We start from the raw sequence: 14,040 nt of genomic DNA on the forward strand, positions 1-14,040 counted from the left end.
AGGGGTTTTTCTGCCTTGATTTTCAAAGAAGGACCATGTTTGGTAAACATTCCTTCTTGGTTTGTTATTACTGATGTATAAATCAGTCCTGCGGTTTGAACGTTAATATAAACTGGAAAGCAGTATAAACTAGGAAAGGCCAGTAGAGGAGTGATTTTCTGTGTGACCTAGAACAGGTCACTTACCTTTCTGGCCTGAGTTTCCTTGTTTGTAAATGGCAGTTAAATTTTATGCCTTTAGTTTCCAGTTCTAAAATACAACGATTCTTTAAGAATCTCTGGAAAATATGATCATAAAGTTAGTTTTTTGTTTATCCAATCTATGTCATGGAAACCTTCAGAATTATTGTAGACAAATTCACTTGGAGTAATTTATCAAGTAGAAGCCATGACCATTCAATCAGCAGCTATCGTCTTTGCTCTTACAAAGCTAGTTGTTTAATGGAAGGGAGAGACACCATTAAATACATACACACACAAAACCCACAACTACTTCTGTGAAACAACTTTTTAATTCCCATTTTCTGTTTACAAAAGGACAAAGAGAATAAGGAGAGGGGAAGCAGGAATAACACTTGGTCACCACCAGAGGGTGGATGAAGAGGCCATTGTCAACAAGATTGGGCCAGACTGCTCTTCCCTGCCATTAGGTAACAGCAAAAACGCAAAAGAAGTCCAATGTGGGTCAATGGCTAATGCTAACAAGATCAGTCAGTTTAGGCAACATTGGATGATCTGTGAAGTCCATGTCCATGAGAGGAAAAAGGCACAAGTCAGACTAATGGGGCCTTGGCTCCGGGTAAGCTTGGGCTTGTCTTCTGCAAGGTTTGGGCAGCTGTCTCCAGGGCACATAGGGACCACGAGGTAGATTCCGGGGAAAACCTCTATGAACCACAGGGGCCGGATGCTGATAATAGGGTGCAGGCAAGGGGGCCATTGGCGGCTGGGGATCAAACATAAAGTCAGTTTCTAATTCAAATCCTGTCTGGGTAGATGAGGGGACATCTGAACGGAAATAGTTTAAGAAGAATTGACCCGACTGGAAAGGTTGGTCTGAGGAAAAATAGGTATCTTGGGGACAGAACAAGACCTGGGGGCGCATGGCTTGGGGACAGGGAATGGGAAGAGGCTGTGAGGGCAGGAGTGAAGCCAGAGGTGGGCGGGGAGCTGGGTAGGGCAGCAGGGGGCCCTGCCTGGGAGGAGGCAAAGATGGGGGCAGGCGTAAGGCCCGTTGATTTCTGCTGCTCTGGGATTGCCTTTCAACTCCCTGGCTAGGTCCCGTCCTTGCAGGGTCAACCTTGATCCACTGGCTCATGGGTTGGCGCTGGGGCAGCTCTACGCCCCAAGCGTTGGCCACGTGGGCCAGCAGCAGCTGGGAGAGGTGTCGGTGGGCGCGCTCGTTCCAATGCACCCCGTCTACGTGCCGGTTCTTCTCTGCGTGGCGGAAGTGGAAATGCAAGTCCAACACATCAAAATTGTGCTTCTTTGCCTCGACAGAGCTGTAGAAGTTTGCTTCGATCACCTTTTTTCTCCGGGTCAAGAGCAGGGTGGGCTGCTCTGGAGGGAGGAAGCCCCCAGTGATCTTCTCGCCCAGGGGCATGGCCGTATTCCACACCAGGAGGCAAGACTTCGGCAGCACCCGGGCCAGGTGACTGAACAGGTTCTCCAAGTTCTTGCGGTAACTGCTAAAGGCGTCCTGCCCATACCTGAAGATGTCCCAAAGACAGGAGTTCATGATGATCACGTCCGGGGTGTGCTCGTGGGACAGTAGCTCTTCCAAGACGGCCTCGACGTAAGCACTGTAGGCGCGCGTGAGGAAGTAGAAGCGCACCAGGTGGTGGCCGGTGCAGAACTCGCGGACCTCGCGGTAGTTGGTGCCGTTGTGCATGGTCGCCATCTGGCCTCCATCCACCAGCTTGTCCTGTTCGAAGCTCAGCTCCCCCTTGGCCCTGAGCTGCTTGTAAGTGAGCAGGCAATCCTTCTGCAGCAGGAGCACCAGGTCCTTGTACACACACCTCTGGACGGAGTCTCCCAGGATCACGATGAACTTGTTGTGGAGCAGCTGCCGCACTTCAGAGGACAGCAGGTGGACCATGGTGCCCCGGTCAAGTGGCCCAGCTCCTTCCTTTGCACACGGGTGGTTCTGCAGATAGTTAGGACAGAAGGAGAGAGCAGCTGGGAGGAAGCCACCCTAGGCAGGCCTTCTGTGTGGGTAGGACTCAGGGCTAGGGATGAATTGGGGCCTGGGAAACCCGTAGGGTGGAACTCCACCACCTTAAGGCTGGGAGTGGGGCAAGAGAAAGAAGAAGGGGGCCTGGAGCCAGAAGCCAGAAGCCAGAAGCCTTGCTTGGCCTGGCCTCAGCTTAGGCCTGGGACTTGACCTCTGAACTGCCCGTGGCTGCTCTTGGAGGCCCAGTTTCCAACTAGCCAGGAGGGGCCAACCTGGCCCCGTCCCCCCCCCCCCCCCCCCCCCCCGCTGGAGGTACAAACTGCCATTGGGAAGGCAGCCCAGACGCCTGACAACTGCACAATGTTTAGGCAGACTTTGCAGCTGCTGAACAATGAGTGTGAGTAAGCAAGAACATGGAGAATGTTTGTGATATGTTAAAAGTTGAGGACGTTACAGACCATGTGTGCCCCACATGACTGAAACTATATGAAACAAATATGCATAGATAACATTGAAAAATATCTGCAAAATAGTTTTTAATAATAGGATTAAAGCGAATTGCCTTCCCCCTTTTAAAAAATATACTTTATATAATTGTATATTACTTTTAATAACTTAAAAAGAATTCAATGGAATGCAACAGAAAATAAGAGTACATGTGCCAATAGGTCTTGCACAAAAGAAATAACATTGGGAAGAATTTACATGTGTTTCCAGTGTAATACTCTTTGCTTTCCATTTGAAGATCAACTATGCTACCCCCAAACATGACACTTCGTCATAAGGATAACTTTGAGCTGAAGGCAACTAAGAATCAACAGACACTTCCCTTATCTGCCTAAAAGCAGTGCGTAAATACCCTTTGAGGAAGGTGGCCCTATCCCAACCAGAGAGAAGAGTGAAGAAAGAAGGCAGGGTGTTATCAACACCAAGATGAGGTTGCATGTAGAGACCTTACTAAAATGTAAAATAGCCCAGATTTTCCATCAGTTTCCTCATATATTTCCCCACATTTATCATCCCCTGAAGCCCCAGCCCTTTCCCTGTTAAAATATTATATAAACCCCTGAATTTAACTGCTTGTTTCAGTTTCATTTCTTTTCTATAATCTCTTGTGCACATAAATATTAATAAAAATTGTGGGCCTTTTCTCTTGCTAACCTGTCTTTTGTTAGTTTAATCACAGGGCCCCAGAGACTGAACCTAAGAGGCAGAGGAAAAGCTTTTCCTCACCAGCACATTGAGTAAAAGGTTAAAAGTTGTGAAACTCATCTTCAAAACTTCAGATAAAGTTTATTTCAAGCTGCCATTTACAACCACATCTACTAATGAATAAAAGGTAGAAACATACGTCAGTACTATTAACACATCTCAGATGGGTGGGAAGATGGCATCCACTTACACAGAGCCACTGAAACACTATGGCTTGATATTTGTAGGCTTTTATGCATTATTCAACATCTTAATAGGTGTGGGTGGATAGCTATTATTAAATGACACATTCAGTTTTTAAAAGCTATCTGATTTGTGGTTTCAAATGGGTAGAAGTACAAAAATAAAACCATGAAAATGAGTAGAATGTAAGAATTGCCCTAAGACAACAGTTGAAAATACTGGCTTAATTTCCCCCAAAGAATCTCCATTCAAATTTGGTATTTTATTGATGTGTGTATGTATGTGTGTGTGTGTGTGTGTGTGTGTATATATATATATATATATATATATATATAATGTAAAAGGATTCTTTCTCATGATGTGAAGAGCCTTAGACTTGGACTCAGATGTGTGAGTCAAATCCACTACTTAAAAAAGCAGTGGGAAATACAGGCACTTAAGTATACTGGAGAAGAGCAGTATTTGAAGCCAAGTTCTCTAGGTTTCAATACCAGGTCTTCTATTTGCTAGCTCTTTGTCCTTGGGCAGTTATTTAGCCCTTCTCTGCCTTAATTTTCCTCATCTATAGAATGGGACTTTTAGTACCCTCTTCACAGATTTGATGTGAGGATTAAATGTAGTGTTTAGAACAATGCCTGACAAGTAGCAAGCATAGATAAGAGCGGCTATTATTACCAAGCAAGTTTCAGAGCGCCAGGTCAACCATCCCTAAAAGGGGGATTGTAGTATTTCTGCTGCTGCTTGTCTAGCAGGGTTCTGTGAAGATCAAATGAGATGATGCTAGTGAAAAATTTTGAATAAAACAAAATTAATATTTATTGAATGGCTACTGGATGCTGGGTGCTTTACAAATGTTATCCTATTTATGAGGTAATTCTATTATTCAAGATAATTTTATTATTCACCTTTTATAAGGAAGGATATTGATGTGATGTGATGGAGCTAAGACAAAACCACTTACTCCCAAATCTGTCTCTGTAGGAGACCTCCTTTAGACCAGAATCCCCTGCGGGTCAGTCTGAATCCTAAAGCTTGGCTCATGTCACGGGGATGAGATAGGAGAAGGGTCTTTGGTGTGCCTCCAAACACAGGCAGGCAAACAGTTACTCTGCCTGCTCAGGAGAGGTGGTCATGTGTACCTGACTGTGTGTATGTTGGGGGTGGGGTGGGTGGAAGTGGGGGTTTAAATAAGAGTATATTGTTCTCATCCCATACCATAATCTCAAGCAAGAGACATGTAAAAATTAAAAGATCTGGATTTTAGGATAACCAAAACAAAATCCTACAGACTCCTGAGCTGCCCTGTATCCTGACCAGAAAACTTAACCCACCCAGATGCTGCTCCAAGGGCTCAGAGCCAAAAATCAGGCTTAAAAATGTCCATCTAAGAATGTACTGTTCTCCTGCAGTGGAACATGCAGATAGGACCATAGAAAAGAAGGGAAGGGGAAATGACTGGGAAGAACCATTCCAGTTAGAAGCCAAAGCTAAAAGGAAATTCATGAAATTCTTAATAAAGAGTGCCACAATTGTAACAGGGTTAACAAATCAGACACCCTCAGGACTACTGTTGTAGGGAAGAATCCTTTAAGCTAAAATGCCAAACATTAAAAACAAAACCAACCAAAAAAAAAAAAAAAAAAAAAAAGAAGGGGGACTTTTTGTGGGGGAGGGGTGAGTAGAGAATTTGGAGACCTAAATCTCTTCTCATCTTAAAAAATGGTCAGTTACTTCCATTTCAAAGCTCTATTTATAAAACTGAAACAAAAAAGGGATTTGAAAACAGATCAGTGGTCTTTTTAGCCTAGGCTTCTTTACTTGTTTCAAATTTGCTAAGCTCATTTATTAGTTTTGGTAGCTATTTTACAGATAGATTGCCTCATTCATTCATTCATGCATTTAATAAGGATCACCAAGAACCAGATACTGTGCTAGGTGTAAGTAGTAGAATAAAAATGCAATCTCTACTCTCAAGAGGAGGGGTATGGAAACAGACATGTAAAAATATCAAAGTAGGGGCTAGCAGCTAGAATGGATGTGTGTGAATGAAGCACCAAAGCCTGTCAGAAAGGTCAGTGGGGAAGAGAGAAGGTATCCCCAGATCACAGCAATCTGGGATTCCAACATTGAATGAAATCAGGTTTTCAGAGTTTCATGACGATTCCTCAAGTCATAATTATAAGTAGTGCCATGATTTTCTGTTTTCAAAGTACAATTTGGCTTTTGGCTAAAGTTCTAACAGAAAAATGCATTAATAGTGGCTGCTACTATAATAAATTACTTTCAAGCATCTTGCTTAGATTTCTATTTGGGAATAATTAATTTTTTAATAGCTTCATAAGCCATGACTTATAAATCATTGACTAGTGCTTTATAACTATTACAAACCAAACACATAGCATTTGTTTTCCATTAATCAATGTGTTGTAGAAATTAGGCTAATTTTTTTCTTTTCTTATTGATTTTTATTACAGGAAGAGTGACATTTAATAGGGCAGTAGCTCCAGAGACCCTGCAGAGAAGTCTTAAATCACAGAGGTAATCACTAACAATTAGGATGCTATTTCAATTGGTTAGTTAGTTGTAGGAAATACTTGTAACTAGTTTAGAAGTTTCTTGTATATGACTAACCACCTTAATGCAGCATTATACTGGGAATATAAAGAGTTCATTTCCTTCTAACTGCATTTTTGGTGATCAAGTCAATGCTTTGAACTTTCCAAGATCCCCTTAAATTTTACGAAATAGATGATACAAATAAGAAAATAATTATTTTTCATGAACTTAACTCTACAACTTAGCTATGTCTTGGCATTTGCTTAGTTTTCTAAATGGAATTTAAGCTTGTCAAAAATTAAATTGCATGTCATATAAAGTTTTCAGGGAAAGAAAAGCAAACAATTCAAGCTTCTCTTTGGGAAAGCTTAATGAATGGCCTATGGATTGGGGGTTGATTTGCGACAAGTCAATTAACATTCACTCCTCTATATAACCTGAAAATGGGGAAAATAATTCAGGCCTCCTATTTTAAAAAGTCGTAGGAGCAAATTTTTAAACATATATAAAAGTACTGTGAGATACTATGTTAAGTAATGCAACAGAAAAATTATTTCCAAAAAGTCATTGGAAAGACCGATTCCAATTCTGTACCCTCGATAACCGCACCTCTAAAACAGGCCTCAGTTCCGCAGCCCATTAAGTAATTCAGTAAAAATTTAGAGAACACCTGTGTCTATCCGGGGTTGTAACAGTTGTCTTTCTGCAAATCTGACTCACACCTCCAACAACTATAATGGTTCCTCTACCCCATCCCCAACTTACCCAACCCTACCTTACCTTAGGGCACATATTTCTAACTTGGCTGTTCAGTTAGTCCTTAAACATATCTAAAATCTCAGGTATATGTGGCATAAATGGAAAATTAAAACTGCATTAGTGATCTTCAAACTGGGCTCCATGTAACCACAAGTTTTTCTTGTGGAGACAGGAATCATATGGACATTTTCAGTATGAATCTGTACCATCCCTACCAGGCCACAGTCTTAAATTTGACTCTTCTGCAACAATGACAAAAAATCAACAGATGAATTCCACACACTTTAAGAGTCTAAAAATTACCAAGTTTAAAAATCCTTAAGGCAGTATATTTTTCCCAAGTAACGGTCTAATATAAAAATTTTGTCCTGGCGGGGTAGCTCAGTTGGTTAGAGCATTGTCCTGATACACTAAGGTTTCAGGTTTGTTCCCCGGTCAGGGCACAAAAATCAACCAATAGCCCGGCAGGCGTGGCTCAGCATTCGAGTGTCCACCTAGGGTCCAGGAGATCTCGGGTGGATTCCCGTCAGGGCACAGGCCGGGGTTCGGGCTCGATCCCCATGCGGGGCGTGCCGGGGGCAGCCGATCAATGATTCTTATCATTGATGTTTTTCTCTCCCTCTCCCTTCCTCTCTCGGAAATCAATATAAGACATATTTGAAAAAAATAAAATAAAATTCTGGAACTTTAACTTCTATTAAAAAAAATTCAACCAATAAATGGAACAACAAATCTCTCTCTCCCCTTTCCTCTCTATCTAAAAATCAATCAATAAAAATTAAAAAAAAAATTTCCTATGCACAAGAGAAAGAAATGCAGGAGACATCTTTATGAATGAAGTGGGGGTTCATAATAGCTGGTGTGCAAGTAACTTCTATAAAAACAAAAGATAAACTGTGGAGCCTTTAATCAAATAGCCCCATTAAAAAAACCTAACAAACACAAAAACACCCTTTTAACAAAAGGATTCCTTAAAGTGAGAAATCAAATCCACTCGCATAAACAGCATATGATGCGGGCCACGCACTGGCCACGGCAGACGTCGCATCGCGCCCCCAAACCATTCCTTCCTCCCTGTTCCTCTAAAGCGAGCAAAAGCCGTCGGGAGGCAGCGCCCTGGCTCCCACTTCCAGGGACACCGAAGTCACGCTTGAACTCTGGCCCTGAACAGCTGTGTGCTTGGGGCTGGCTGCCCGACATCCTGAGCCAGTTTTTTTGGCATGAAACTGGGGTGGCATCACTAGCCTCACTGCCTAATAGTGAAGATGAAGAGAGGCCACCTCAGTGCCTGTCAGGGGCCTAGGACGGGGCCAGCCGCGTGCGGGCACCTTTAAACCTCGGCCGGGGGACCGCTCCCTGCTGGGACTGCAGAGGAAACCCGAGTCCACCGACGGCAAGCACCTCGCTCTGTTCCCTCCCTCAAACCTTCAAACCCGCAGGCCCCCCTTCCTCCCTCCCGCGGAGGCAGAGCAGTACCTTCTCAGACGGGAAGGTGATCCTCAGCTCAGGTGGCCCGTCCTCAGTGCTCCTCGGGAACTTTGCTCCAGGATGTCCCCTGGAGAGGGGATAATTATGCATTCCAGTTTTCCTTCCCTCTCCACAGCCTGGCTCCTGCCGTAAGCATTAAATACATTCTAGTTTCTTTCTTCAAGAAAGAAAGGAAACTTCTTAGACTCCACCTCCAGGACAGTCCTATCTTTGGCCTCCCCTTCAAGGCCACTTTTTAAAAAGAGTTGTTGGCACTGGCTGTGTCTGGGTCCTCACCTCCCACTCACTCTTTTTTTTTTTTTTTTCTTCCTTTCTTTTTTCACTTTAATTTGGCTTCCAACTCCATCAAGCCAAAGAAATGTTTGTCAGTAAATCACCAATGATTTCCTTGTTGCTCCTTTCAATGGCCATTTCTTGGTCCTGGTTGAATCTGTAGATTGCCAGCTCTGGGGGCTGGAACACCGGCAATCACTTCCCTCTGAAAAACTGCTGAAGTCTGGCACCTTCCTCCCCTCTCTCACCTTCTCCGCATCCCTAGTGAATTTTCTTTCTTCAGCAATTCCCCAAATGTTGGTCTTTCTCAAGGTCCACTGATCGACTCCTTTCTTCTTTTCTCCAACATTCTTTCCCCGGTAAATCCATCCACTCTCCCAGAGCCCGTCAATAATGTGGCCACAAGGCCCGGTTTGCCCGAAACTGTTCAGGTTTACCCTTGTTTTCCCAGCATAATCAATAGCTCTCCCCACCCCACCCCACGTCCCAGTTTAGATGCAAACCAAATATACGCTTCCCTTATCTATTACCATTTGTATGCAGATGACTCCGAATTGAGGCAATAAAGCCTGTGGCTGAGAGGTGGGCCCTGGAGCCAGCCCCTGGGGTTTATATCCTGCTCCAGCATTCACCGGCCTCTGAGACCCTGGTTAAGTAATCCCTTTGCACTTCAGATTCCTCCTCAACAAAATGGGTATGACTAGGGATTTCTCTCGAAGAGAGGGCTAAATGACCACATCTAAAGTCATTAGCATGAGGTCTGCCACATTTTTAAGTGCTCAATAAATTTGGCCAGCCCAAACTTGTCTCCTGAGTTCCAGACATATCCAGGTAAGTACAATAAAGTTCCAACGGGGTGAGAGGGGAAGGGCAAGGAGTAGGTTAGCCTGTGTGGGCCTCTTATCACTTCTAAATTCTCTAGACGCCCATTTATCCCTCCAACAGACTGTGGCTGAATTCCTAAGATAATTCTTTTGTGCCAGCTGGGCATATGGTTAACTTTTTTATTTTCTATAAATTACTCTTAATCCTTAAGGAAGTGTCTTAGTTTGATTGAAATACTTTCTGAAATGGTATTTTTATTTTATATGTGTTTTCAAATTCCCTATCTTCACTTTCATTTGATATACTAGCATAACTCCAACGATTTGCATTTATAAACTTGGTTTTTTAACCTAGGCTCTGATCCTTCTGTGCATCTCCCCCAAGCCTGTGGGTGAATTGTAGAGCTTGTGTATACTCAAGAGGGCTTTTTCTCACCTCTTCATGTTTGCTCTGCAACTCAGCATTGAATGTCCCCTATCCCCTTCCTCTATTGAAATTCTGCTCATTTTTTAAGACCCAGTTTAAAATGCAATTCTGTCTGAGAACCTTCCCTATTTTCCCAGATAGAAGAATCTCTTGGTCCTCTGACGGGATGCCTCTATTTAGCACGTGGTTCCATTTTGTACTATAGTTAAATGCCCATTTGCCTTTCGACCTCAGTTTATTTCAGCCCTGGATGGCCAAAGTGGGTTTCACCCATCCTTGTACCACTCACAGCCCAGTGTTTTATGCATAATAGTTAGCATTCATTGAGCATTTACTCTACATCAGGCCTATTTTATTCTCACAGACTAATGAGGTAGGAGCTATTACTGTCTTCATTTTATAGATGAGTAAACTGAGGCTTGGAAAGGTTATAGGTAAGCAGCCCACGGTTGTTCAGCTAATAAAAGGCAGAACTGGTCTTTTACTGACTGAATCTTCTGACTGATTAGGTAAAACGAGATTTTGTTTTGTTTCTTTAGGAGGAAATATGGCTCCAGAGCCTGAGCTTTTAACCTCAGCTATAAATATTTGTTGATATTTTGAGGAAAAAAAGCCTTATTTAGAAAAATAATGTCTGCATGTAGTTTTTCTTTTTATTCCGTGTTGAAAAACAAAACAAAGCAAAGCAATATTTTGTGCACAGCTTTAAATTTTTTCCCTGAGAAAACAGCAGATATGAATTCAACTTAGGTCAATTTTTATCACTCTGATAGCTAATTTCTATTAATGTGTCAATGGAAAACTCAGCTACTGCACTAAAGCTATATTTTTATACTTATGCTGACTACTCTAGATTCTAATCAGTGGTTAAATAAAAAGTTCCCTTGGTTGAAAAGGAAGGGTGATGTGGAGCTAATGATGACTGAGTTGCTTTCAGCTGATGAACAGGTTGAATTCTGAAAACCCTGTCTCCAGGAATGGCCAGAAAAGCTCATTTAACCAGTGAACACCAGGCTGAGTCAGCAGGCTGGGGTTTCTTCCACCTCTGGAGCTCACTTCACCTGTTTTCATCCTTTTAAATGGGAGAGATGATCCCTATGCTCCTCTAAAGAGATTACACAGAAGAGGCGGGTTTTTGTTTTTGTTTGTTTTTGTTAATCCTTACCTGAGGACATTTTTCCCACTATTAGAGAGTGGAAGGGAAGGAGGAGAGAGAGAGAGAAATATTGAAGTGAGAGAGACACATCAATTGGTTGCCCCCCCAAATGGGTGTCCCAGTTTCTCTGGAGACGTAAACGCAGGTGGTCTAACTCCCAATACGTGGCTATACCACCGTGAGGGTGAGAGACACTTTGGTTCAATGAGACCGAGCCAATAACTCAAGTTCAAGAAGGGAGACAGAGACGAACATAAAGCAAACCACACAGGGTTCATTTACCAGTTCCCGATGGTTCTGGGCACCAGCAGGCCCCCTGGAGGATCCGCCGAGAGACACACACAGGTTCGGGGGTGCGGCCCCGACGGCGTCGGTCACTGCAGCCCTCTGGAAGTTCCCGCAGAGAGATGCGGGGCAGAGCAAGGCAGGGCAGCTTTCCCGGAGCTGGAGACGAAGCCTGTGGAGGGCAGACAAGCGTCCAAGGATGTGGCCGAAGAGCCCCTGCTTTTAACAGCTCAGTGGAAGGGTGTGGTGCATAATGACATCTTCAGTGTGTCTTATCGGGGTCCTACAGAGCGCAGGGCCTGGTCGGAAGCCGGGGCTACAAAGTGTTAATCATATCGTGGCAGCAGGCCTCACAGTTACACTCAGTCACACAAAATGGAGTTACTTATATCAAGTCTAATACACACATCAAACTTATCTTCCCGACTCTAATACACACACAAATCTATTTCTATAACAATGGGGCAGGGAACGAACCTGCAACTCAGGCACACGTCCTTGACCTGAAATCAAACCCAAGACCCTTCTTTCCGAGGGCCGATGCTCTACCACTGAGCCACACTGGCCACGGCCACTAAACAGCTTTAAAAATGGATATTATTTATTGTTGTTGTTATTCACAATGTAGTATCTGAATACTAAGTGCAATAGCGTTTCTATGGGGAAATAAAACTTTTAAATTAAATTTATTTATTATTTTTTAAAATCCTCACCCAAGGATATGTTGAGAGAGAGAGACCTCGATCGCTTGCCTCCCATATGGGCCAGGACTAGATATCGAACCCGCAACTTTTTGGGTGATGCTCCAACAGCCACCCTGCCAGGGCTTTTTTTTTTTAGTTTAAAATTGGGATTCTAAGAGCCAATCTCTGTCTGCCTTGCTTCCTTCCCATACTATTTCGTAGAAGGATCTGGAAGATCTGGGTTCCCAGTGCTGTGTGTGTTGGTAGCGGGACTGAGGATGTCCCCCAGTTTCAAGCCCTAGGACTGGGTACAGGAGGAGGGACAAGGTCCAGGAGGTGAGGAAGCTGACAGAACTAGAGTCTACGCTGGGGAAATAAATAACACCAGGAACTAACTTCTAACAGTAGGCTTTTCCCAAGTCCCGTTTTCCTCCTTTCAGCTCTAAGTTTGGACCTGTGAGCTTCTCCCTCAACAGCTCAGCACTGACTACCTTAGGGTGAATTGTGGAAATCAAAGGAAATGCTCCATAAACTCTACAAATGTTAATTATTGTTTTTCTGAGCCACCTTAGCACTTTTGGGGATGGGATTTAGTAGGTAAGGGAACTTTCCAGTAAATGAAGTATTTAAGGTATTACTGAGTAGCACCAATTTAACTTGTCATTTAGTGCCCACTCCAGCAGTATGGTACATGTTTCCCCTGCTTACCTATTTATTCCTCTTAAGAACCCTATGAACTTGGTACGTCCCCCCCTCCATTTTACATGTTCGAAAATGAAGTTTGGCAGATTGAGTCATCTGCCCAGGGTCATCCATTTTCTCAAAAGCAGAGCTGGGAGTCAAAACTGATGCCAAGCCTTTGTGGTCAACCACAACATACACGACTGTGTGTGTAACAGACACTTCACATCCTTTCTGTTCACAGCCCGCTGTTTCCTTTCACTGTACAGTTTTAGAGATTTAGTAGTTTATCAATCCTTCTTATTATAAAACAATACTTGTCTCTTTAGGGCTGTTCAGTTAAGTGGAGGTGGGATGGAGTGGGCTAGGATGGTGATTCCTTCCCCCTACAGAAAGTACTCAAGAAATGAGAATGCCAAGAAAGACTAGTCACAAATGCAAAAGTAATGCTTAAAATAAAATGGGAAAACTGGAAAGTACTTACTCATTAAAGAAACTGGTGATTTAAAAATGTACTTCTCAGGTGATTCTAGATCTTTTTCCTAGAGACTCCTTTCTCGGCTGCAGATCAGAGTCCCAGGTCGGAGAGAGAGCCCAGAACCTGGGCTACAAGGCAGATACGTTCACGTCTGGGTGCTGCTACATTTGTGAGCCAGCCTCAGGGGAGAGGATGCCATTTCCGGTGGCATCTGGGGCAAATGACACGAGTCAGCATTTATTTTCTCGCATTAGGAAGCGGAAGACTAATGATCGTCGCTTTAAGAGTTGGCAAATGTGAAAACGCAGACTGGTTAGCGAGTCCAAAATATAGCACCTTCCTGGAATTTGGCTCTGCACTTGTTTTCATTTCACGTGTCTCAGTCATTTGGGTGTAGCTTCTATGGACTCTTCCTTTGTTTTCTTTTCACAGTTCAAACCCCCTTCTCTTATTACCCCCAGCTTATGTGGTATGTTCACAGCTGAAAAAAAAACATTAGAGTGGGGAGGGAGGAAAAGATGGTGAGGGGAGAGAAAGGGGAAGTGAGAAAAGAGAGATTGGGAAGTGACAGGAGGAAGATTGCTCCTTTTTCTAATCAACTTTTTAAAAATCCTCATTCGAGGATATTTTTTCCATTGCTTTTCAGAGAGAATGGAAGGGAGAGAGAGAGAGAGAGAGAGAGAGAGAGAGAGAAACATCGATTGGTTGCCTCCCGCATGCACCCTGACCAGGGCTGAGGATCAAGCCTGAAACTGAGGTAAGTGCCCTTGGCTGGAATTGAATCCAGGACCTTCAGTGCAAGGCTGACACTCTAACCATGGAGCCAAACCAGGTAGGGCTCTAATGAATTTTTAGCAGTAATAATC

The 14,040-nt window shown here is 43.5% G+C and overlaps 1 protein-coding gene across 9 annotated transcripts in view; it reads right to left on the reverse strand.

Moving 5' to 3' along the window:
* Window positions 1–490: 490 nt before the first annotated feature.
* PCED1B (PC-esterase domain containing 1B) overlaps window positions 491–14,040 on the reverse strand; it is a 131,298-nt gene continuing 117,748 nt past the window's right edge. For 3 of the 9 annotated variants that reach the window (XM_081128090.1, XM_081128087.1, XM_081128088.1), the window contains 4 exons: window positions 13,181–13,385; window positions 11,330–11,504; window positions 8,356–8,434; window positions 491–2,142 (listed from right to left, as the gene is read on the reverse strand). In XM_081128090.1, the coding sequence (XP_080984216.1) occupies window positions 778–2,094 (1,317 nt within the window). In that variant the 5' untranslated portion in view covers window positions 2,095–2,142; window positions 8,356–8,434; window positions 11,330–11,504; window positions 13,181–13,385 and the 3' untranslated portion in view covers window positions 491–777. Of the gene's footprint in view, window positions 2,143–8,355; window positions 8,491–11,329; window positions 11,505–13,180; window positions 13,656–14,040 lie in introns of those variants that run through there. The other 6 variants (XM_081128086.1, XM_081128084.1, XM_081128089.1 and 3 more) reach the window with 5 other exon arrangements.

Source organism: Miniopterus schreibersii (assembly GCF_964146895.1).
Source record: "Miniopterus schreibersii genome assembly, chromosome: 2".
Lineage (NCBI taxonomy): Eukaryota > Metazoa > Chordata > Mammalia > Chiroptera > Miniopteridae > Miniopterus > Miniopterus schreibersii.